We start from the raw sequence: 24,627 nt of genomic DNA, 5'->3' as shown, positions 1-24,627 counted from the left end.
AGATGTTAATGAGATCTTAAGATAAGTGGTATTCTGTAAGCACAAGTAGGATCAAGTTTAGGAGCAAAGATAAGGATAGCCTCTAGGCAATCTTTCTCTGGCGATTATGCCGGGCTGTTGCGTATATAGGCCTACTGACGACCCACTGTCTCTTATTTTGTATGTTCATGAACAAGAAAATAAATACATGAATCGTATAACAGAGTTATCTGTTCCTCTCATAATGAGGATTCTAAAACTGCAGTCTACAATGTTCGAAACAATTGTATTCTTTATCTAGCTGGTATGTGTTTATTTGTTTGTTGTTCGCCATTTTCAATTCAATTCACACTTCATTTTATTCGGCACAAAATAAATAAAAAGTACATTATGTACACAATAACAATAAAAGCTATTATTATGATTATAATTAATATTGTAATAATGATAATAATTATTAGTGTATCATTATCAATATTATCATTGTTATTATTATCATTATTATCATGACTATTATTATTATTATTATTATTATCATTATAATTATTATTATTATTATTATTGTCATTATTGTTGTTATCATTATTATTATGCTCAACGTCTGCCCGAACGTCATGTGGACGCAGTGCAAGTAGCCTACCTTCGCCGCCCACATTGCGTGACCCTCGAAGTCGTTGCTATGAAGGCCAAGTAACCAAAGAAAAAGAAACGTACGCAGTGTGCTTCTAGGTCGCGTGAAGAATAAAGCAGGGCCGACTGAACGTTTTTAAAAGCGTGGGGGCCTACTTCCGGGTTTCATGAGCTAACAAGAAAAAGAAATTAAAAAAAAAAAGGTCCTCAGCTCCTCTCACCCTTTCCATTTCTGGGTTTCTTCAGCTGACTTAAGCGAATAAAAAAAAGTCTACATTGGAAAAACATAATCTTACCGCGCTCCGCACACTTCAAGATCTCTATCTATTTCTGTTTAGTGCCACTTACGTACTTCCGGGTTAAAAAAATTGTGGGGGCCCAAAGTGATGACACCTTATGTATTTCTTTGTATGGCGCACAAAAAGTGTGGGGGCCTGAGCCCCCACGGCCCCCACGGTTCTGCCGGCCATGTAAAGTACTAGTAACGATCCATACGCTCACATTAGTGTGTGACGAAACCCGGTGACCTAACAGTCCATGTGCATGGGTTAACTTTTTTTTTTTTTCAAAATGTAGTGAACTTACGTGTTTATACGGTTACAGCTCGTTATTCCGAAGGTTCGTTATTCCGAAGGCTCTTCCAGTCCAAATTTCATTTTCGAATTAACAAATCTTCGAAATAACGCCACAAATATTCCGATTAACGAACCCTTTTTCATTTTCGGATTAACGAACCTCTAGGTATGGGGAATTTGTGTGTTTCGGATTAACGAACCTTCGGAATAACGAACCTTCGGAATAGCGAACCTTCGGAATAACGAACAGCACCCGTATACAAGGATGTCATGGAGCTATAGTAGCTCCATGTTTATATCTTTGTTTAATCTATCAGTAATCTCCTTTATTTATTCTGTTATCATTGCCCTGCATGTAAGTCTATACTACCATAAAGATAGGGGAGAGCTAGCGGGGTGAATTAAGTGGGACAAAAATTGTGATTTGATGAAGTTTCTCGAATAACTTTCTGATATTTAGAATGGGGCACACATGTATCGGACCAAAAGATTTTTGATGCTAGCCATATAACGGGTTGCTACGCTATGTTCCTATAAGTCTCATATTTGTGTTATCATTGGTTTTTTTTTTTCCTGGGAGATGTGGAACATTTTTTTGTTTGGTTTAAGTGGGAAAATCAGTAACTATAAGCAAGACATTATTATTACAAGCATATCGATCATAGAATAACGTGAGCACATGTGTGTGTCTGTGTGTGCATCTATTATTATTATTATTATTCTTTACATTCATTTAAGAAAATCTTATATATTTTATAATAACTTTGAATTAAGGGCGAAGTTTGGCATGCAGTGATGATATCCCAGTTTACCCCCAACATCCTCCAAAAGTTCAAAATTTGAGCTAATTTCTGCAAAAACTTTAAATGCGAATTAATGGAACTCGTAAGGTCTACACTTATTGTGGTGGGCTAAGTGCGTGCTAAAGCTTTGATAATCGAAATATTCTTAACTGTAAAATTAGACTGACAATACATATTTAACTCCTCGCACAGTGTAGAGCTGCGTGAATCGCATGTTTGAGCAAGGTAGATCTTGGGCGCGCATTGCGTAAAATTAGCCAGATGATTGGCTTATAGATACTGCGCCGGGCGTGTCCTGTCTTTCCTCATTAATATTCATTATTCATAAATGACTGTCCTAGGATAGGCGTAGGACAGGCTTACAGAATACCGATTTTGCCTGTCCGAAGGGTATCCTATTTTCTGTCCTACGCGCGCTCCTAGGATCGAAATATTACAGAATACCACCCCATTGGAGTTGACGCTGTGAAAACATAGGGCCATGCTGCAGGAAGGGAGCGAGCGCTCTGTAGTGCTCTGAACTGTGGATCACAATGACCCATCACAACCATAACGCAGCTGTGTCGGACTTTTGTTTATAAACACGAAAATGTTCTCAAATTGGATAACAACATAATCAATTAAGAAGAGTCTTATCGCAAAACAAGCTAAATCCATTCTTGTTAAGTTAAGATATTTGTGATTAAAGCTGCAAAAAAAAAACAAACAAACAAAGAAAATGATATTAGAATATACAGGATATTTTTAATCATATAACTTCTACAATATTCCTTGTTATGTTACAAGACAGTGAGGTATATTACTGGAAAGGTTTAATTTTGCTCTATCTGATGATGGACTTACTTTGGAATGTTTAAAAATGGCGCTTAGACCATTTTGCAATAAAAACTCTTCATATGTGAAAAAAAAATATGTAGATGGGTCAATCCCACCGTTATCTCGGCTCAAGGATTTCGTGTCACACTAACTTTTGACCAATATTCTAACAACTATGGAATTCTGTGTCCTGAGAAGTCTTATAGGCCTATTTTGTAAAATAAAACTTCATCAAACGACCAGTGACTTAGCCTACCCTTACAAAATATAAATTCAGGAACCAATCATCTGTTAGTCACTCATGGTTGATCAAAATTTCATGTCACATTTCTCATAACACCTTTACTGAATTCATCAAAGAAGGCTCATAAAATGTACTCAATAAAAGTATATGTAAAAGGACAATATTATTGGCGACCAAAAGAGATTAAGTTTATGAAGTACTTACTGACATAATTGGTTCATGATTTTATAAGGAATTTGCTTGATGAATGTCTTCTGAAAAGGAGGGATTTTGCCGGAGCGTATAGTTTCATAAATCTTGTGACACATTTTGATCTACCAATTCTCAGAAAGAAAAAAATGCGTCTTCTAAAAGGAAATCATGCATGTGTAATGTCGGACATGCATTGTGGTAACTGATATCCGAATGTAAAACAATGTATATAAATGCTACAGGCTTTCAAAAATAGAAAATTACCCTTATGTATCAACAACTTTCACAGGAAATCCATATGGCTGAATTCTTCGAATCGTAAAAGCAACGTTGTGTCCTTGTAGATTCAATTCCGCATCACCGATCTGATAAGTTCCGTTTAATTTTACTTAGGCCTATAGGATCAGACATGGAAATTGGCATACTAGTAAGAAATCTTCAGACTTTCATTATTCTGAATTTTTATCAACTTTATACCTTTGCTCATCAAATGCAAAATATTAGTGTGGTTATGGGATAATGTAAGTTTCATTGCACAAAATTCACCTTTGGGAGGTCTGCAAAAGATCCTGTTTCTGTTGAATGTTTAAGTTCTGTTTTTTTAATCATCCATTGTTTGTTCCCCTTATGCCATTAATTCTTGCTCGATCCATGTTACAATGCGCATCTCACTCGAATTACGAGTGATGAATGCACTATACGCGAAAGTTAACATTCCATCAGGTTCTCATAAGGTGATTCCGAAGGTTCTATATTTCGAACCACACAAATTTCCTGTATAAAAGATTATGTTTAGATGTTCGTTAATCAGAAAATGAAAGATAGGTTAATTCAATTCGAATATTTGCGGCATTATTCAGAAGGTTCGTTAATCCTAAAATAAAATAAAGTTCGTTATTCGGAAGATTCATTAAACCTCAAATAGAATAATGCTCATTACTCCGAAAGTTGTTGGTATTTTTTCAAACATGAACTATAAGGGTTCATCATTTGGACGGTTCGTTAATCCGATAACAAAAATGATAATCGTTAAGCCGAAAACGAAAAGACCTATATACTAACGAACCGTCAGAATGTTTAACGAACCTTTTTCCATTGCTTCTGAATCATGAACCTTCGGAATAACGAACTGTAATCACAAAACACAACGATTCCCTCTTATGTTCCCAAGACATGTGCTGCTGTTAGGCCTAAAATGTTGATGGCGGTATAACCATAATCATGTGATGCCAATTCTTTCAAAAAACTAAATGCATTTGCGTTTGCAAACGCAATTAAACATATACATCAGCATGAAGGAGATAATTTTTTATCATGCTGAAAAGCAAAGCTTGTATTTTGTACTCTCCTTATAGTGGACAATAGCTAATTACTGAACTGAACCTATGATGCTCAGGCAAATTGAAAAGGGCAAAAGTGACAAGTGGTACACACAGTCACACAAACACGCACACACACACACACACACACACACACACACATACACACACACACGAGGGACCTCTCGTGTAAAAGAGAGAGAGAGAGAGAAAACTAAGACGAATTATAGCGTGGAAGGAGTTATAAAGAGGACAGGAAAGACAGGGAATTATGTATTGTCTTAATATTAGTGAATTAGTCAACTTTTACAAGTGTGTTGGAGTTTGCCAAAAATAAGGAATGTACTTTCGCCTTGTACAATGTACCTTAACTGGCTACATCATTAATTTTGATTAACATTTTGATTAATACGCGGTGTTAATTAGTAACTGTAAATTCGACAAATTTTGCATACAGAAGTTTTCATTATTGCATGGTTTCAGTTTGTTAAAAAATGAAATAAGGGTTAAAGATATTCCGAAGGTTCGTTATAAAATGATTATGCAACTTTTTCCACTTTTTGATTAACAAACCTTATTTCATTTTCGGATTTATGAACCTTGGGCATAACAACCTTTATTCATCAATTTTCGGACTAACGGACCTTCGGAACGACAGACCTCATTTCATTTTTGGAAGAATGAACCTTGAGAATAACGAACCATCTGAAAAACGCTATAAATATGTACTATAATATTCGAATTAATTAACCCCATTCCTTTATGGGACTAACAGACATGTTAAGTATGCAGAATTTGTGTGTTTCCAAATAATAAACCTTATTTCAATTTCTGATCAACGGATGTTCAGAATAACGAATATTATCCGCATTATACCAAAGAGGATATTCAATTCAATTCAATTCAATTCAATTTTATTTCCATTTCCATTGAATAAACAGAATATATATATATATATATATATATATATATATATATATACAATACATATACAGAACATATTTGTAACAATTTCAAAGAAAACGTACAGTGGTCACGAGTAACAATAGAATTTCCTTTCTAAGGGTATATACATATACATAATACAAAGATTGGAATGGAAATGGAGGGTGCCACTAAAAAGCAAAGCTTGTAGGGTATGGGACCCTCGAAAAATACGTACACAAAATCAAAGAAACCAATGTCAACTGACATGAAATTAACTTAGGAAGGAAAAAAAGAAGAAGAAGAAGAAAAAGAAAAAAAGAAAGAAAGAAAAAGAACAAAAAGGGGGAAATGAGACTATGGTACAACACATGCCATCATGGACACAATGATGGAAATGCAATGGATGGAAATGCAATAATAAAACAATAAAACGCTCCCTGGTTCGATATTGCGATTGATCAAGTTGATTGGGTGTATATGCCGGTATGAATGCATAGGAACGGATATAAAAAAGAGAAAGAGAATAGACGCACTGTTGTCTGGTACAATAAAAGAAATATCTGAGGTAAACTTATGTTAGACAGATTGTTTTCCTTAAAAAATGATTTCTGTGTGATATCTTAATACTTGTTAAAAAAAAAACGACTTGATTGAGACAATGAAACCGAACCTAATTTGGTTGTACATCATAAGATTTCAACAGATATAGATACATTTGTACTTTCATTGAAAAATTACGCTACCACCAGAACTTTTTTAAAAATTTTAACTATATATAGTTCCGTATATACAGAAAAGCATATGAGATCTGTCACATGAAATCTTAAAACACCTACTAGTAATTTTAGCATCCTTTTCAGTGAAGGTCTAAAAAAAATCCAGTAAATTTGTTTCAAATCCGATATAGTAGCTGGGGATATATTCTTCTACCAAAGCTCAATGGTATCTCATTAATTCGCATGTATGTAATCAAAACGAATCTTGGTTTTCTGTATTCTAACCTTCTATCCCTATCATTACTCGCTAGAAACTTTGATGATACAGAAGCTATTCCATCCATGAAATCAAACAATATTGCATTGTCACAGTCTTATTATAAAATATTAATGGATGTTTTTATTTGAAAGTAGTGTAACGTAAGCTTCAAGTGAGAATCTTGAGATTAGGAATCTAGTGTTCTCACGACATATACAACTCCATTGTGCCTGTACTCGGATAGTTATGAACAGTATTTCGGAAATTCATCGCTTCATTTTGGAAAGTTAATAGAGATTATGAAGAACTTGAAATCCCAGTCTTGTGGCAATTTCATTTGAGCCGCCAGGCCCAAATAAGTCCGCAATGACCAACTTTGTTTAGCATAAATTTTGCCTGCATGGCATTTAAGTTTACAGGGGCGGATCAAGGAATTCCGTGAAGAGGGGGCGCGTTTACAAAATTAAAGGGGGGCGCACGCACCCCTCCCCCCCCCCCCCCATTTTTTTCTTTTCTTGTTGTTTCAACAAAAAAATAAAGGGGGGGGGGGGGCGTGCGCCGGTTGCGGTCCTCCCTGGATCCGCCCCTGGTTTACCAACCCATCATCGTATGACTTACTATACGATTATGGTATGAGTTCAAGTTCAAGATTAGAATTATATTTTTCATCATTTTGATATCATATAAATACATTGAAAATGTGTATACACTGACAATATTTATGTTCATTGAAGGAACGTGGGCACAAATGCAAATCTTGTAGGCCTATTGGGTAGGGCCTACATTCTATTCTGCAGATAGGCCTCAACGACAGACAAACAAAACAAACAAATAGTGCAGGATACGACATGTACTGTAAATGTAGGGAAAATTACAAGTACTTACATGTATACAAGTTACAAGTTTTTTCCTATATTTTTACGTCATGGTGCTGTGTCACGCTGACTTCATTCTTTGTTTTATTTTCACGGATTTAAAAAAAAAAACGTATCTGTCTTAATACAATACTCGTTGATTTACCTAGGTCTGTCTATAAATACCACATTTCATTAACGAAGTACGGTATAAGGGGTGGGTACAGCAACCAAGAGATGTGAGAGGTAGGTGCCGCTGATCATTTCGGCGACTGCGCATATTCTGCTGCGGAGACTACGATAAACGATAGTATCGCCATTTTGAATTCCAATGGCGCTTCCGTTGTCAATGTAAACGATGTGCTTGGAAGAAATGCAATAGAATTCCCGTGGTGGAAAGCAACATCAACCAACAACAGACTTCTGTTTTGTAAGTATTGTTTACTATGAAGATAACATATTTTATGCAAGGATGTGCACCAGAGCAGATTTAGATACTAGAGAGAGATCTGAATGCGACTGGTTCTGTCTACGATCATTACGAACAAATCAATGGAAGGGTGCCATGCCTAGTCCCACATGTGTTCATTTATGTCGTGTAAATAATGTGCCTGTGAACAACACGATCACGATTCCGCTCCACTCACGACGGAGGGACGTTCTCAGCTCAGACAACTAATCACCTCTCTCTGCATTTGGCCATTTGCATGCCGAAATTTACAAGACGAACAAAAAGTGAGCCTTCAATTGGGAGTTTCAAGTTGGCCAAGAAGTCGCACACAACCTGCATGCTGCATGCACACACACAACACAAGTTCAGTTCGGGAAACCCACTCACAAGGGGGGCCCCTCCTTATAAGTAACCCGTCCCCCTTATAAGTAACCCCGTCCCCCTTATAAGTAACCCCCGGGGCACCCCTTATAAGGAGTCTCCACGCTTTTTTGCAATGCAACGCGAAAATGAAAGGACTGCGGCAATTCGCTTGATTATGTCCATAAAGCTTCACAAGTTTCCTAGTTACTCACGAAATTTGAGCAAAATCGGTTTGAGGCATCATATCTAAAATCATGGATTTAAATGCGATGTCAAACGACCCATGCGAATGCTGAAATGCGAGCGATTACTGGCGCGAGTGTCGCCAGGCGCGGCGGCGCGGCAATGCTTGAGTGCAGACGTGGCGACTGAGTGTCCGTACTCAGTCGGCACGTCTGCACTCAAGCATTGCCGCGCCGCCGCGCCTGGCGACACTCGCGCCAGTAATCGCTCGCATTTCAGCATTCGCATGGGTCGTTTGACATCGCATTTAAATCCATGATTTTAGATATGATGCCTCAAACCGATTTTGCTCAAATTTCGTGAGTAACTAGGAAACTTGTGAAGCTTTATGGACATAATCAAGCGAATTGCCGCAGTCCTTTCATTTTCGCGTTGCATTGCAAAAAAGCGTGGAGACTCCTTATAAGGGGTGCCCCGGGGGTTACTTATAAGGGGGACGGGATTACTTATAAGGGGGACGGGTTACTTATAAGGAGGGGCCCCCTTGTGAGTGGGTTTCCCGAACTGAGTTAAATGTACAACCATGACAATAGATTCTATAGATATAAATTTAGAGGTTCTAGATCTAATTATATTAGTCATACTTACTTGGGTATACTTGGGTGTAGAGACTGGAAGCAAAGCTTATTTGTCCCTCGTTACAGTTCTGTCCCGTCTCAGGTAGGGCTCAAATTTGATTGGGTTGTTTCTCCAGTGTCTTTCTAGGGACGACTTGAATTGGTTTATGGTGGTAGCGTTGATGACCTCCTTGGGTAGTGCATTCCAATTGTTAACATTTCTTATTGAGAAAGCAGACTGCCTCAGACTAGAATGGATACGTTGTTTGACAAGTTTGAGACCATGACCTCTTGTTGTTGAACCGCTGGCCAGTTGGAAGAATTTAGAGGGATCTACTCTGTCGAAGCCTTTCAGAATTTTGAACATCTGTATCAAGTCAGCCCTCTGTCTTCTGTAAGCCAGAGTGGGAAGGTGCAGTTCTCTGAGTCTTTCTGGGTATGTCATTTGTTTCAGTTCAGGAAGAAGCCTTGTTGCCCTTTGTTGGACTTTTTCTAGCATGTCCTCATCCCTCTTCAGTGTTGGGTGCCATACTGAGTTGCAGTATTCCAATGTTGGTCTCACAATTGTTTTGTAGAGTGAGAGAAAGCCCTTCTTCTGTAGAGTTGTGAAAGATCTCTTAATCATTCCCACTTTACTGTTGGCTCTATTGGCAGCATCTGCTGAGTGTTTACTGAAAGACAAATTCTCCTGAAATAGCACCCCCAAATGTCTTTCTTCACTTCCACATGTTATTGAGATGGGATTTGAGTCAGTATCCAGTGTGTAGTCATACCTGTGGTTTTTCCTCCCGTAGTGCATTACTTTGCACTTACTCTCGTTGAATGGCAGTTGCCATTTGTTAGACCAATTTGTTACTGCATGTAAGTCCTTCTGTAATGAGTCTGAGTCGGTTTTGGAGTCCACTATCCTGTAAAGCTTAGTATCATCTGCAAATAGTTTTACACTGGAATCAACTGTAGAAGGCAGGTCGTTAATGAAGATGTTGAACAATGTTGGTCCCAGCACACTTCCCTGTGGTATGCCACTTGTCACAGGAATAGATTTTGATTCATGCCCGTTGATCGTCACTTTTTGGGTTCTGTCTGTAAGGTAGTCACTAATCCAGGCAAGTAAGGTACCATCTATTCCATATGATCTAAGTTTGCATATCAGACGTCGATGTGGCACACTGTCGAATGCTTTTTGGTAATCAAGGTAGATACAGTCTATGGCATGCCCCTGGTCAATTGCATCAGTCCACTCCTCGCAAACCTCCAACAGTTGAGTACAGCAAGATCTTCCAGCCCGAAATCCGTGCTGTTCGTCACTCATTAACTTGTTTTGTTCTAAATGATCCATGACACGATTTCTGACAATTTTCTCCATAGTTTTGCATACAATGGAAGTAAGACTGACAGGTCAGTAGTTGGCTGGGTCACTCTTTTTCCCTTTTTTGAAGATAGGGACTACCGTAGCTTGTTTCCATACAAGTGGACATTTTCCCTCATTGATTAGCTTTGTGAATATCATTTGCAGGGGTTCGGCAATCTCAGCATGTGTTTCCTTTAGGACACGAGAGTGAATACCATCAGGACCTGGAGATTTGTTGATGTCCAGATGCTCCAACAAGTCATCTATTTCCTCAGTTGTAATTTCTATGTCAGTGAGAAGATCATTGCAATTTCTCTCAACAAATGGCATTGCGTGAGTATTCTCCTCAGAGAAGACACTTCCGAAGTAATTATTGAGGGTCTCAGCCTTCTCCTGGTCCTCTTTAGCCCATCTTCCATCCGGTGCTTGGAGATCTGGTACTGTCGACTTTGGTTTTGTCTGCTTCTTCACATAATTCCAGAAACTTTTGGCATTTTGCTTGATTTCTTCTGCTAGTTTGTTTTCAAAATCTGCTTTTGCTTTCCTGATCACTGAGGTAGTAATGTTTCTTATCCTGACATACTCCTTCCAGTGTAGATTCACGTCAGGATGTTGTTTTCTCTTACTGTCACGATATTTATTCCAAGCCTTCCTTTTCCTTCGAACTGCCTCTAGGGCTTCGTTATTCATCCATTCCGGTCTGTTTCTTTTTCTCTTTCTTTTCAAGGGGACACAATCTTCTATAGCTCTGTGGAGAGTCATCTCAAAAATATCCCATGCCTGTAATCCTGTAGCATTCTCGAAACTGGAATTCCAGTCAATATCCTTCAGTTGTGACCTCATTTTGTCATAGTCGGCGTGATAGTAGCTTCTCGTAATAGGCTCCTCCTCTTCCTGTGTGTTGCTGACATCCATCTCAAAAGTAATAGTCACATGGTCGCTCTTGCCGATGGGTGGGCCAATGATGACGTCATTAATCATATCCTCATCGTTGGTTAAGATCAAATCAAGTAAACTAGGTCTCTGGCCTGTTCTTTGTCTGGTTGTTTCCTTCACATGTTGTCATACTACAGCTACCACCCTAAAAACTAAATTGGAAACCCAGCCAGTCCCAGCGTCTCAGACTTTAAAACGATGTAATTGTATATTAAAGGCCCAAGTCTAATGAGTAATGTTAAAATGTGTGGGTAAATTACACTTACACTTACAGAATACCGATACATTTCTATCTAGCGTGAACTCCCGATTACAGTATCAGATGTACCGTTCGCACATGCTGCATATAATCTTCATTTTCGGTAAGTTGTGAAATGTGTATGTCAATATCGATAACATAGCTAGGGCGCTATGTAGTGTCATTAATGAAGATTACATTTAATGAGTTTGAGGTGACAAAAAATGATGGCAAGTATCAAAACTCAACACGATCGTAAAATTTGCGCTGAGCTTGCTCTGTGTTGTGGGCCGCTCCGGTACAGCCCTGTTGCTATTTATACAGCGACTGGGCTGTGTATAGTTAGGTGGGAGGTGATTCCATGCCAGAGGGGTGCTCATGAAAAATGAGTGTAGAACACTAGACCCCAACTAACAAGTTAGAGGTCTATGTAGAAATCTACTGCCTGGTGCTGCTCTGTATTACAACTATGAATTTCAAACCCTTTACACAGAGAAATATTCAAAATCCTGACATGCGGTTTGCATCACCAGAAAAATTGAGATGAGACAAACATAAATCATTGAGAAAACACTTGGATGTAAACATGTAGAGATAACAAAGTTTCTTATCAAAAGTGACATTGAAATGTAATGATGTTTTGATCAGAATAAAATCCCTCAGATTTTTCTTATTCCATTTTTCATCACCAAAGTCGGGATGCGGCTTATTCGATGTTGCAGCCATATCGCCAGAGAATGCAGTATTTAGGGCACATAGTTGACGTTGTGTATGTGTGAATATACACGTATTAAATGTAAGTATTTGCTGCTTGAATTGTTATGTGATAACATATCCAGGACGAAAGCCTCGGTAACATTTCTTGCAGTGACCAGTAGCCTGTATATTTGCTACTGACTCTCTTTATAGTTTTTTCTCACATGTTTTGTCAAAACAGTCTGGTTGGAGGGACTCTCTGCACCAAGGCACAATGGCTTCCAAACCATTCCACACTTCAACCAAAGAGCCAGTATCTATGAAGCTGAGGTAAATGCAAGTTTGTGTTCATATTATATGACAGTAGACATATTGTTGAAAATTGAAGAGCCTTATCATTCATTCTGTCATACCTCACATAACCTAAGTCCTGTGTCAGATGGTACAACAAAAAGAACAGTAGATAAAACAAAACAGAAGGAAAAAAATACATGGGTGCCGGTACAGCTCCATGCATTGAGATTCATATGACATAAAATGTAATACTGAGGGTGAAGTCCAATTGTGAAAACGTATATTTAGTGCAGTTCAGTGGTGTTAGGAAATGCCATGTACAGTGAGATAAAATTCCCAGTTGTTAGTCTGGTTTTGAAGTTAGATTTTCATGCTGTGATAGTGTAGTAGTATTGTAATTTGAGTAGTGTAGTTTATGCATCCTATATAGATTTTAAGATTTGTGAAAGTTTTGCGAATATGATGCAAAAGTTGGTATGAAAGGCATGAAAATGTTCTTATTCACTCTAATAGTCAGGATCGACTAAGTTTGTTTTTCTTAGTATTTTGAAAGGTGATGTCATAGTAAAGACAGTCATTAAACCTCAAATACTCCACATGATTTTTTTTTTTAAAGCCAACAACATGTATTGTATTGATGTAGAGAAGATATAAAAAAAAACAAAAAAAACAAAAAAAAAAGTAAGGCGTGATCAATATAAAAAAAGAAATTAAAAACACTGCATACTGTGTTGTCTATTTACATCATATTTATGTCTTGAAATGAGAATGTAATGTATATCAAGCATGGTTGGTCAAATCAATCTGTAATTGTTGCAGGGGACTGAACACCTCCAAGAAGGTGACCCGGCAGCTGGAGATTGACAGTCGCAGGATGGAGGAGAGACTGAGGGAGCTCAAGTTGGCCATGAATCGGGAGAAACAGGAGAGAGAGTGAGTAGTGGTATCCATGACAACCAACAGAGAAGCAATCCCACCCAACAGTGCAACTTTGGTTTAAAGATGACAATGACAAAAGTTGATGATCAGTCAGTCGGCATTCTTTGAATTCAGTCCACATTGATTCAAGATGTGCCTACATTCTTCATGCAGTTGCCTTACAGTTAACAACAATAGTGCACTGTTCTTAAGTCAGTATTCATTCATCAGTGAATGTGCTTCTTTTTCATGACACGCAGGAGACAGGGGAGTGCTGGATCTGGTGGAATCTGGTCATCAGGGAAACCTGGCGCCTTGACAACACACGGCAATGAACTCGTGAAAAAGAAGAGTCCTACCAAACCTGCCAAGCCTGGAGAACCGAAGGTATGCTTTCTCTCATGTGGAGTGAAATCCTACAGGGCAAATATTACTCTCAGCCATCATTTATGCACAGTCTGAAAATTTAGGTTGAACTACTACCACAAGATTCAAAGTTCTTCCAGAACCACTGTCCAAAAGCTTGCTCCAACAACGATGACTTACCAATGTTCATTATAAAGCTCGTATTTAACCAGCATAGTGTTTAAGAGTTGCCAGTGTTTAAGAGTTGAAACCATAAACTTTAGGAATGGGCTCCTCCTTTTCTTTTTCTTTATTTTTTTTTCAACTGAAATGTGTCAATACTAGGAATGACTTGATACTTACTTTATGTCATATAAATTTGTTCTCGCTTTATGTCACTGATGTCTCTGTCTTTTGATAATGATGCAATAGCTTTGCATTTTTTTAACACATTAACTTTATGACAGATTGAAAAATGTTAAATGAAGTCTCTTTTTGGTTTTTATGTTGTCTGTTCTTAGGTCCGAAAGATCAAAGTTCTCAAAGATACACCAATAGGTGAGTTCTGTGTTGGTCATTTTTCATTTTTACTTTCCTTTTCTTTCATTGGCTCTGACATATTAGTGGACACTCTTAGGTGACAAGGCAATTTCAGAGTTAACCTTCTCGTTTGAAGTCAGAGACCTTCAAAACTGAACTTTTTGAGATGGTGCACTTGAAAATTTCTCTGATTTGGTCACATATTATGTTCTGTCCATTGAAATTCTTGAATTGTGCAAGATACAGAGTTTTCTCCCATAAACCCCATAAACTCTTACCTGCTCTTACACAATCAATCACACAATGACAGCATCCATACCCCTAATTCTACAGCTTTGCTATTGCTCCTGCTTCTGAATGTGTATTGTTTGAAGCCAGTGCAGCCTTGAATTATGATGTAGGTTTTAATGAAACTTATGCTGAGATCTATCCTTAAAGGTAGTCCATAGCTCGTGACAAATAAAAGAAGGTAAAATTTCAGCTTATGCTTAATGCATAGCACACATGTATGCTAATGTAAATTGTCAAGTTAAGTTAACAATTGTAGTGATGTTGTAGCACAGATGTGGATTTGTAAGGAAAACCAGACACTAAGATTGTAAACTAACACCGAATAACATTGACTGAAACAGAGGTGCCGAATCGTGCCCCCAAGAAGTACCCAGCTGGAGAGCCAATGGCGTCAGTGAGGAAATCCTTCTCTGGGCCAGCGTGTGGTCAGTGTGAGGAGCGAGCTGTGGCTTTGGTGAGTCTCACTGAAAGAACAGTTTAATGACTCTTTTGTGTGTCACGATCGCACGCCAAACTCAAGTCTACAGCATGCCAAGTTTGCATATTCTGCTTAAATATACGCACAAACCCACCCAAGCTGATTGGTAATTCGCCAAATGCCAAAATACATTGAAAGGGTTTCTCACGATTCCATTTCTATCACATGTAGCTGGCATTTGATGTGGTGATTGACTTTCAAGTGGTGTTCCTTACTGGATTTACAAGTAAATTCCAAGTTTGTTCACTGTTTTGTGTTAAAAGTCATGCCTTACAATTAAGCTTCTGGTCATTACAAAGAAAAACAATCTTAGATTTGTCATACAATTTTACATCAAAGCAAAGCTTGGCATTTTCTCTACTACTTTTCTCATTATATGTCCAGGGTAACGAAACTCTAAAAGTTACGTGGATTTGAAAAACAGAATGTTTTCCCAAAGCATGACTACATTGCTGTCTCAGAATAATGTGGCACACAGGGGGTTTACACCATGGCAAATAAAAGAGTTAACATCTTTATGATGCCTTCCATGATGGGACAGTAAGCCTGCTGGATTCTGCCACATGCAGTTGAAGTGTTTAACCCATTAACTGGTAATCCCTAATCCAGAGTCTACTACACTAACAAGATGATCTAAGATCCATCAGTGACAATTTGTGTTTCATTGATTGGTCAGTTGATGATCATATGACTGTAGAACGAGAGCAAACGAGAATTGGCTAGCCAGGAGCCATTGTGCAGTGAAATGGAAGGTGCTTTAATGAGCCAAAAACTGTCCTTTTGTACAAAAGTTCAGATAGGATGGCAGAGAACATAGAAAAGAATTGATGAAATTTAAGTTCAACCATCTTTTGTATCAGAAATAAGAATGAAAGTTCTGCCTGAATATTTCACTAGTATCTGTTTGATCCATAGCATTTGAAGGGTTGTCAGGCCATTTTTTGTTTAAAGAATAGATACAATGTTTTCAGATTTAGATATTTAATGTTGCTACATGATTTAAGACAAGAATATTGTGATATGAACTGAAATAAATGGCAGCTGCTTCTATGACATTTCTTTTGATACCAGTACCAGGAGCAACAAGGGACTGATATCATGGACTCTTTTCACCATTAAAAGCCTCATTTTGCTAAATTGACAATATGAATGCATTTCCATTCCATTGATCACATGAGCTGGAAATCAGTTGAGCACAAGGCTGTTTGACTTCTCAGGCCATAAAACTGTAAAGGTTTAGATGTCATGTGCACTCTTAAATGCTGACATGTTCTTTTTTGTGTGCTGTCTTTTCCCTCTTTAGACTTGCATGGAATGTGGTGAAAACTACTGCGCTGGCTGCTTTGCAAAATTTCACCTCAAGGGGGCGCTCCGTCAGCATCGGTCCATCCCGTACCAACCTGACAAAGAAAAAACTTCTCCACATAACAGGTGAGTATTTTCGTGCTTTCATATCAATTCTTTCTAATTGAACGGCTGTAGGCTTTCTGCACTAAAGTATTGTGAACTCTTAAAAATGTTATAGGCCTTCGCGAGTTGTTAAATTTTTGATCATGGAGTACAGTAATGAATGAAGAAATGTACACTTGTGTGTCCAATTCATGGTGGTGTGAGAGTTGATATATTCACATGTTGTTAAATTTGCGAAAAGCACCTGACTCGCAAAGTTTGTGAACATAAGAACATTGCAAAATATATGGCGTATACAGTAATTGACCTTACCATACTTTACCTTTTTTTGCAGTTCCCTGTGTGGGCTCCCAGAATGTGAAGCAATGAGCAGATAGTTTAGGGTGCTGCGCACGATGTCCCACTGCTCTAGGATAGTAACACAAATATACAATTCTGTAGGCACTGTGATTTTCTGCAAATATGTTTGAGAAAGCAGTACCAACAATTAGTATGCACTGTTTTTTTTTCCCTTTATGTATGCAAGTTTACATACACTGTATACCAAGAGACTGTTTGTGCATGTCTGTATAGCCTTTGATTCATCTAGATCATTCGAAATTGATAGGAGTTTTTAAGTTTGTCAGCTTGACTTGTTTGCAGCAAATCAAACATGCGTACCTTGAAATGAACAGTTGAGCGATTCCTGATATATTTCTGCCTTGTTATCACTGAACAGCATTGCTGCAAGTAACAGCAAGCCCAGTGTCACAAAAACTTCATCCAGTGCAGACAGCCATTCCATGAGCAGTGAGACCAAGGTTATCATTCCTCAAACAGCGCCACCAGCTGTAAGTCAATTCTCTGCAGAGATTCTTCATGTTTTGTTTCTATGATTGTAACATACCTGCACTAAAGAAGTGGTCGTAGGATGGACTGTGAGGTAAAATACTCATGTCAAAATATCAAATGACAATGTTAAAAATTCAACAATGATGAGATTTAGATTTCCATTTTTGAGTTTAAGTAGTGGACAATTGACACTGGATAGTGGGGAGATGATATAATACAAAATCTTAATGAATTTTGTTTGTTTAATTTTTATGCCTCCGCCACGAAGTGGTGCCGGAGGCATAGTATGTTTTCGGGTTGTCCGTCCGTCCGTACGTCCGTCCTCTTTCGTTTACGCGATAACTTGAGTAATATTGACTTGAATTCTACCAAACTTGGTCCAAGTATAAAGTATGATGGGGCAATTAGTTGATTGGATTTTGGGTGAAATCCGCCGAAGGTCAAAGGTCAAATCATGAAATTGTATCCGTTTACGCGATAACTCAAGACTGGATCGAGCAAATTTCACCAAACTTTGTCGGAGGATGATGTATGATAGGACAATTACTTGATTAGTTTTTTAGTGAAATCGGACTGAGGTCAAAGGTCAAAGATCAAGGTCAAATCCTGAAATTTATCTGTTTACGTGATAACTCAAAACTGGATGAAGCAGCTTTCACCAAACTTGGTCCAAGGATGATGTATGATGGGAAAATTAGTTGAGTAGATTTTAGTGACATTGGCAAGAGGTCAAAGGTCAAAAGGTCAAGGTCAAATGCTGAAAATGTTGCTATTTCCCCAATATCTATGCAATGCCCTAAGGTATTTTCTTGAAACTTGGTGTAGACATGTACTACTGCATAAAGATTCTCCAGAGAGTTTCATGTCATAAGGTCAAAGGTCAAAAGGTCAAAGGTTAGGTGAAAATGTTGTAATATCACTTTTCTCACAAATGGTTCAATGTATCTTCATGGAACTTGGTACATACGCATGTACTGACTTGCAGAGATTATCTAGGAAATTTAGGGGTCATAGGTCAATAGTCATAGGGTCAAAGGTCAAGGTCAACTCTTCAATATTTTATTATTTCCCTCATACACTAGTATATGAAATGCTTGCATTTTATTATTAGTTTTAACTTAATATCTACATGCATTACCTAATGGAGATTCTCCAGGAAATTTCCAGCCAGAATGTCAAAGGTCAAAGGTTAAGGGTCAAAGGCCAGGTTTCAATGCCCCCCCCCCCCAAAAAAAAAAAAATATATATATATATATATATATTTTGTACTCTAAGTACACTCTTTCTTCATACATTTGTACCTTGGAAATTACTTAATGCATTAAACTTATAAAAGGGTCTGTCAGAATTCAATTCCCCAAATATGTGTACCTGCACTCTTCGGCAATTATAGCAAACCCAGTTCAAGGAAAGTGAACATTCAAGTCATTTCTGACAAACCTGTCATATTTTTATTTTTTTGCCAGTTATGTGAAACTGTCATGGATCACACATTGTGAAGACATTGTACTATACCCCTATTGGGAGAATCATGCATTATGGCGGAGGCATCAGTCGCCATAGCGACATTTCTAGTTCCATTTGAGAAGATGGCTGGATAGCCCATATTCAGCTGCACTAGCTGGTCTTTCATGGGGTCCAGTTGGACGTGAGGCAGGACCACTTCACCGTGTTGTGCACCCTGCTCTTTTACGATGAATGAATGAAGCGGGATCTTTGATGTGTATGAGTTGCGACTCTCACACACATGAGACCTCCATTTTATGTCCTATCTGAGGATTTTGACTCCTGCTAGAGGGGAAGTTATGAGTACACACAACATTGCTCAGTTAGACTTGGGAATCGGACCCGGGTCATTTGGATCTGGAGGCAGACATGCTGTCAGCTGAGCCAAATCACTACCCACAATGTTTTGTCCCTAAAACCATTAACCCATGCCTCTTTTCCTATATTGAGAACACTTCTATTGATTTGAAATACATCTTTGTTGCTTGCACACAAGAATCCATCGCCGGGTCCGGGGGGTAAGAGTCTCTTTGATGGCGAGTACAACGAGGAGGAGAGTGCTGCCTCTTTCGCTGCAGCTCTCGCAGAATGGAGGCAAGCAAAGAAAGGGGGTCAGCAAATTCAGAATGGTCAGGATGGCAAGAAAAGTGGTGAGTGCTCCTTGGGTCATCGCTATGTACCCAGCATCTTTATCAGATGTTAATTAAGATGATCACACATAGTTTTGTGTATTAAGTCATATTCTGTGGATGAATAGAACTCATATTATCAAGTTTGTTTTCCAGAAGAATTTACTGGTATGAGAAAATTCATGAGAATGAAATTTGTAAAACCAGCTCAACAAAAGTAAAGTTCTGAAGATACAGAGACAATTATAAATGTTTTCACTTTACTCATCAAATATTTGATATTTGCTGATCTCATTTGCTCAGCTGTTCACACCCCTTCTCCTTTCTTGTTTTGCTTTGTTTCATTATTATTACATATGCCTAACTCTCATCTTTGTGCCCGATGACACAGTCCATGACATGGGTAGCGGAACATCTGCAGTGGACAACTCGGACAAGCGGCCAGTAGAGATCAACTTCCATGACAACGAAGCGCTGAGCTATGCCGATCGTCTTCTGCTGAAGAAGCACCGGCGCACCGAGCTACCCTCAGCGCTGAGCCCTACCCCTAGCCAACTGGCTGACCACTACCTGGCCAGGGGGGCTGAGTCCCAGACGGGAGATACTGAGTTGACCAACGGTCACTACAACCCCTCAGGTTAGTGTGCTTGGTTCAGCATCCTGTGAATCCTGGTGTAAGACATATTTAGGGCACAACAGCCAGACACATACTTCCGTGTAGAGTAACAATCTTCCACTCATGATGTGGCCAACAGGGAAAAACCCCTCTTTAGAACTTAATGTCCAGAGTAAAAGGGTGTGTGTCTGACCTCAGTAACACATGTCGTACTTGACTGGTAGTAAAGAGAGGTCAAGTTGGAAAATATGAGAGACTATGAATTAGGAATGACAATTTCACTGTCTGTAAGTCACACTGTGTGCTTGAACAGTCTTACTGAAGCTGTGCAATCAAGACGAAGTGTGATTCAACATGGCCCCTGAATGTCATCTCCCCTTATTCTGAGTCGTCTTCCTCATATTCACGAGATCCTAGCACACAGTAGGCCTCAAGGCAGAGAAATAAGACCAAAATGAAATTAGTTGTAAGTTTGAACAGCAATGAGTATAGACTCTCTGTGAGCAGCTGCCTCATGATGCTTTGCATGTGAAGTCCATGATCGTAATTTTCATCCTACTATTGATAATAGTGATTATTATTACCACTATTATCAGAGATGTCAGGCAGTGTTCATCTTTAATTCATTGATTGGAATCATCTATTTCTGCAGAGGAGGAGCTGGAGATGGCAGAGGAGCACCAACGCTATGCCGACATGTTTGGTGGTAACGGACAGACCCCTCCAGCTGAGATGGAACGTCCCAAGAGCAATGTCACCATTGTGGAAATCACAGAAGCGGTAAGAGGGCAGTGTATGAAACTCATACAGGATTGGATGATTCATACTAGTGGATGGCTGAATATGTATCCATTTCTGAAATTCAAGAGCACCTCCCAAATAGCAAAACCTAGGATGTCCAATTAGTGATTTATCTGCAGGATTTGTAGAACGGATTTGTAGAATGTCTTTATGTAATACTGTAAAAGTGGATATTTTCGCATGCGAAATCTTTTGCGCTTTTTCGAGTCAGATGAATTTTGTGTATTTTTAGTTCAACAGAAGTGAGACATTACAAAGTGATGCATAAAAGAAGCAAAAATATTCAAGTGCTTTCATTTTCGTGCTAGTTTTTGGTCACATGAAATGTTAGTGTCTGTTTAATCATGGTGGCTTCCAATGAAAATGGCTTGTAGATGATGCAGGATTTCACTGTCCACCTGTTACTTTTCCAGGACGCCCTGAATGAAAAGGATATAGATGTCCAGTCAGTGTACAGTGTACAGGAGTGGGACGGAACAACAAGCACGCCCTCACCCCGCACCACCATCGTCAACTCCAAGCAATCTGATGTTGTGATAGCAGAGCATGACGACTCTCCCAAACCATCCACTGAGATGACAACTGCTGGCAAAGTAGGCTCAAGGCCAACAGAATCTGCGAAAGATAAGAAAATAAAAGCCACAACGAACAGACCACCATCTCAGGGACCAAATCAGAAAAAAATAGGAGGGAAGAATGAGAATAGACCTTCATCACAGCGAAGCAAGGTAGAGGAGAAAAAACCCTCGTCAACAGCAAGAAACGGGAGCAGTCGTGCATCATCGCGGAACGAGATTCGCGGTAAGCAGATTGCAGACGCAAAAGGCAGCTCAAGCAGGTCGGGCAAGGAGTCGTCGCGGAAACCGGACAGGGCGGGGCAGAGGAGTGGAAAAGAGAGTGCCAGGAGAAGGGCTGTGGAGCCAGAGAGACCCCCTTCCACCGGTCTCACCACCCTTCCCTCCAGGAACCTGCAGGAGATTAGCAGGATGCAGGTTACCAAGCAACACCAGGGTTATGGAGAAGGGCTTGGTGCCTTCTTCACTGGTGGCATCCTAGGAGGGGAAGCAGGTGAAAAGGCAGAGATGGGAAAGGAAAAGAAGGAACCAGATCGGTTGAAGGACAGCAGGACTCCTACCAATGAACTACCAGAGTGCAGTTATAAAGGTTTGGAATTAATGCTTTGTTTTAACATATTATTCATAAGCTTAGATTTCTTTCAAGAGCAGTTATCTTTGACTAATTTCCAAAGTATCTAATGCTACCCAAAAGAGCATCATGTTTTTCTCTGTAATTAATTTTACCTTTGCTTGTATTGTTTGTGTGGTTTTTCTTTCTCTTTTTCTTTAATTGTAAACTCAAGCATAGTTCTCATTTTAGATATGTATTCTGACAGATAATGTGCTAGCCTTGTTAAAAAAAAAAAAAACAGAAAGATAGGTGATCTATACAATGGGCTTTAATGGCCTAGCCACACAGAAACAACACTACAAACAAATTGCTAAAGAGTATGGTATCCATTCTCAAGAAGAAGAAAAAAAAAAGGACACCAAAACTGCTTTGGGTGTATGGAGCAACATATATTTATCAATCCTTTTTAGTTACCTGTCAACCCCCCCCCCCCCAAAAAAAAAAAAAAAAAAATGATTTCAGTATTTATTGTTATAAACCATACCTTGATATTTATGTTTTGTGGTGACTTTTCTCTGACACTTTTAAAACAGAAAGTTAAATCTGCAGGGATGTGGATTTTAAGTGTCACCCGAGTCTTTAACCCATTGAGGATGGATCACTGGTTTTGCTCCAACACACATATCCCATAGACACGTGCCCGAGTATACTCGGGACTCGTCCTCAATGGATTAACTTGTCTGATGATTGGCTTCTGCTGATTTCAGAGATTTGGCAGATCTTTTGATGTATTGCAATTTTTAAGATTAATGTAAGTCAAAGAAGTGTCGCTGCATCGATCATGATATCAATTTTGATATGTCCCTTGGCTTTGGCAGGTCCCTCTACCAGTTGGCGTCCTGACAGCAGTCTTTCCAACCACCCTGACCAGCCAGTGACAGTCTTCTCACCATCTCCTCCCAAGCAGTCCAGAGATGCCAAGTCTTCGGGTGTGGCTGGAAGGAAGCGCTCTTCCATCCGAACATCGGCCGAGAAGCCCATCCAACCGTCAGCTGGGGGGAAATCAGAGAGGACGGGTACGTCCCGAAAGGCGTCTGGGAAGTCGGGAAGAGTGAAGGCAGGAGCATCGGATGATGACCACACCATCCACTGGGTTCTCAGCCAGCAGAAGAGACTCGCCGATGACCACTCAGCCACGTCCAGTGCCTCTACCCTACCGGACAGGAGCAGCAGCCGCATTGAGATCGACGGCGACGACCTGACCTCGTACGATGACGACGGGCTGGCTGGTGATCAGGAGAAGGCAGACAAAGAGACCCTGGAGCAACTCACCTGGGAGCTTGCCTCAAATGAAGGCAGAATCACTGGTAAGTAGATAAAATTTAATGATTAATTCCTCCTGCGAGTTGTTCCTAAAAAAACACATTGATGCCTCGTTTTGTGCATAACAAAAGAGTTTGTGAGCCCATCAGTGCACGATCTATTCGTACCTTGCGCCCGATTTATATTTTCATTGTTTGTTGGCATATGGCGTATGTCGTTGACCATGGAAAGGGGACACATGTACCACCCGACTGCTTTCGCACAGGTAGATTACCAACCTGTCCATTCTCTGTGGACCAGCAAAAAGAATCTTGTTTGGGAGCGTAGAAGGCTCTTGGAGAATTGCTGGAGGAACGGATTAATAGTGACACTTCTAACCTCCTGTTGAGGGTTACCCAAATACCTGTATACTGGCAATGGTACCACACAGCTTGTCAGCTTTCGATCACCAACCAATTTTACCAACTGTGGAAAACTTTTGCAAGACATCAGCAAGATGCAGCAGAATTTTGCTATTTTGTAATCTACCCCCCCCCCCCAAAAAAAAAGAAAAAAAAAACTATCCAACATTTACTGAGATGGGAGCCCTCAATCACACAATTGAATCTTAATGTCATATCCAAATCACTTTTTCATTGCAATATTATTCATGTGGAACTGTTTCAATGGTTTTAATAAAGTGCCAAGCCACCAGGTTTATGGGTGCTTGAAGCACTCTACGACATACTTTGTAGCCAAAACTATACAAGGGCTTTGAGAGACATCCTATCATGTCACCCTCCACAGCTGATGGCCGCATCTCCAGTATGAGCCTCATCCAGGATCTGGACGAAGAGAAGATGCTTCAACTGCCCGAGGAGTACCAGGACCTGGCCCTTGGCATAGTCCAGGACGATGGACTTGGGTCCGGTCTCAGTACCCCCTGCAATGACCTTTCCCTAGACAGACTCAGCGAGGAAGAGCTGCGCTCTGATTTCGAGCTTGCTGCTGATAACCAGCGCTACAAAGATGAGGTAGAAGCACTACACTGAGAGAGGATAGAGGAGCTGATGTGGTTGCTATGGTAACAGTCGCCTTGTGCAAGTCCTTCCCAAATCCTGACCAAATGTACCGCCCAGTTCAAAACCCACAAAAAGGAGGCCAAAATTAATTTCCTTTTTTCTACATACATTTAGTTTGAAAGAGTAAGCTCTAAGCTGTAAAATGATATATAACTTATTAAAATTGGACCATCCTGACCCATTTAAAATGTGATTGAAATAAGAGAAAGTTAGGAGATGCACTTTCATAGAAAAGAAAGTAAACAAGATTTAAAGATTAGGGCCACTCAGGCATGCTGTGCATGTATCAGATAAAATACACTTTATT

The 24,627-nt window shown here is 39.4% G+C and overlaps 2 protein-coding genes across 2 annotated transcripts; one reads left to right on the top strand and one right to left on the bottom strand.

The window, feature by feature from the left end:
- The first annotated feature begins 7,639 nt into the window (after window positions 1-7,639).
- On the top strand, window positions 7,640-24,290 carry LOC139714246 (uncharacterized). Its single transcript, XM_071625961.1, has 14 exons — window positions 7,640-7,744; window positions 12,391-12,479; window positions 13,263-13,376; window positions 13,622-13,748; window positions 14,228-14,264; window positions 14,879-14,991; window positions 16,319-16,446; window positions 17,144-17,255; window positions 19,259-19,412; window positions 19,783-20,028; window positions 20,660-20,787; window positions 21,222-21,972; window positions 22,815-23,303; window positions 24,046-24,290. Exons 2-14 carry the CDS (start codon window positions 12,424-12,426, stop codon window positions 24,288-24,290), a joined length of 2,700 nt encoding a protein of 899 aa, XP_071482062.1. The 5' UTR covers window positions 7,640-7,744; window positions 12,391-12,423.
- Window positions 10,328-11,260, bottom strand: LOC139714249 (uncharacterized). The gene has a single exon (XM_071625965.1). It carries the CDS (start codon window positions 11,258-11,260, stop codon window positions 10,328-10,330), a length of 933 nt encoding a protein of 310 aa, XP_071482066.1.
- Window positions 24,291-24,627: the final 337 nt, after the last annotated feature.

This window comes from Diadema antillarum, unplaced genomic scaffold (genome assembly GCF_040938485.1).
Source record: "Diadema antillarum isolate AM-2024a unplaced genomic scaffold, OU_Dant_1.0 seq00002203_RagTag, whole genome shotgun sequence".
NCBI classification, from domain to species: domain Eukaryota; kingdom Metazoa; phylum Echinodermata; class Echinoidea; order Diadematoida; family Diadematidae; genus Diadema; species Diadema antillarum.
The sequence above is the reverse complement of the archived record's forward strand: the minus strand, read 5'-3'. Positions and strand labels throughout refer to the sequence as shown.

Excerpts from the sequence above, each read along its gene's own strand:
- LOC139714249 (XM_071625965.1), bottom strand. The coding sequence starts at position 11,260 with ATGATTAATGACGTCATCATTGGCCCACCCATCGGCAAGAGCGACCAT.
- LOC139714246 (XM_071625961.1), top strand. The coding sequence starts at position 12,424 with ATGGCTTCCAAACCATTCCACACTTCAACCAAAGAGCCAGTATCTATG. Across the intron at positions 14,992-16,318 it reads AGGAGCGAGCTGTGGCTTTG|ACTTGCATGGAATGTGGTGA; the intron begins GTGAGTCTCACT and ends TTCCCTCTTTAG. Across the intron at positions 21,973-22,814 it reads ACCAGAGTGCAGTTATAAAG|GTCCCTCTACCAGTTGGCGT; the intron begins GTTTGGAATTAA and ends TGGCTTTGGCAG.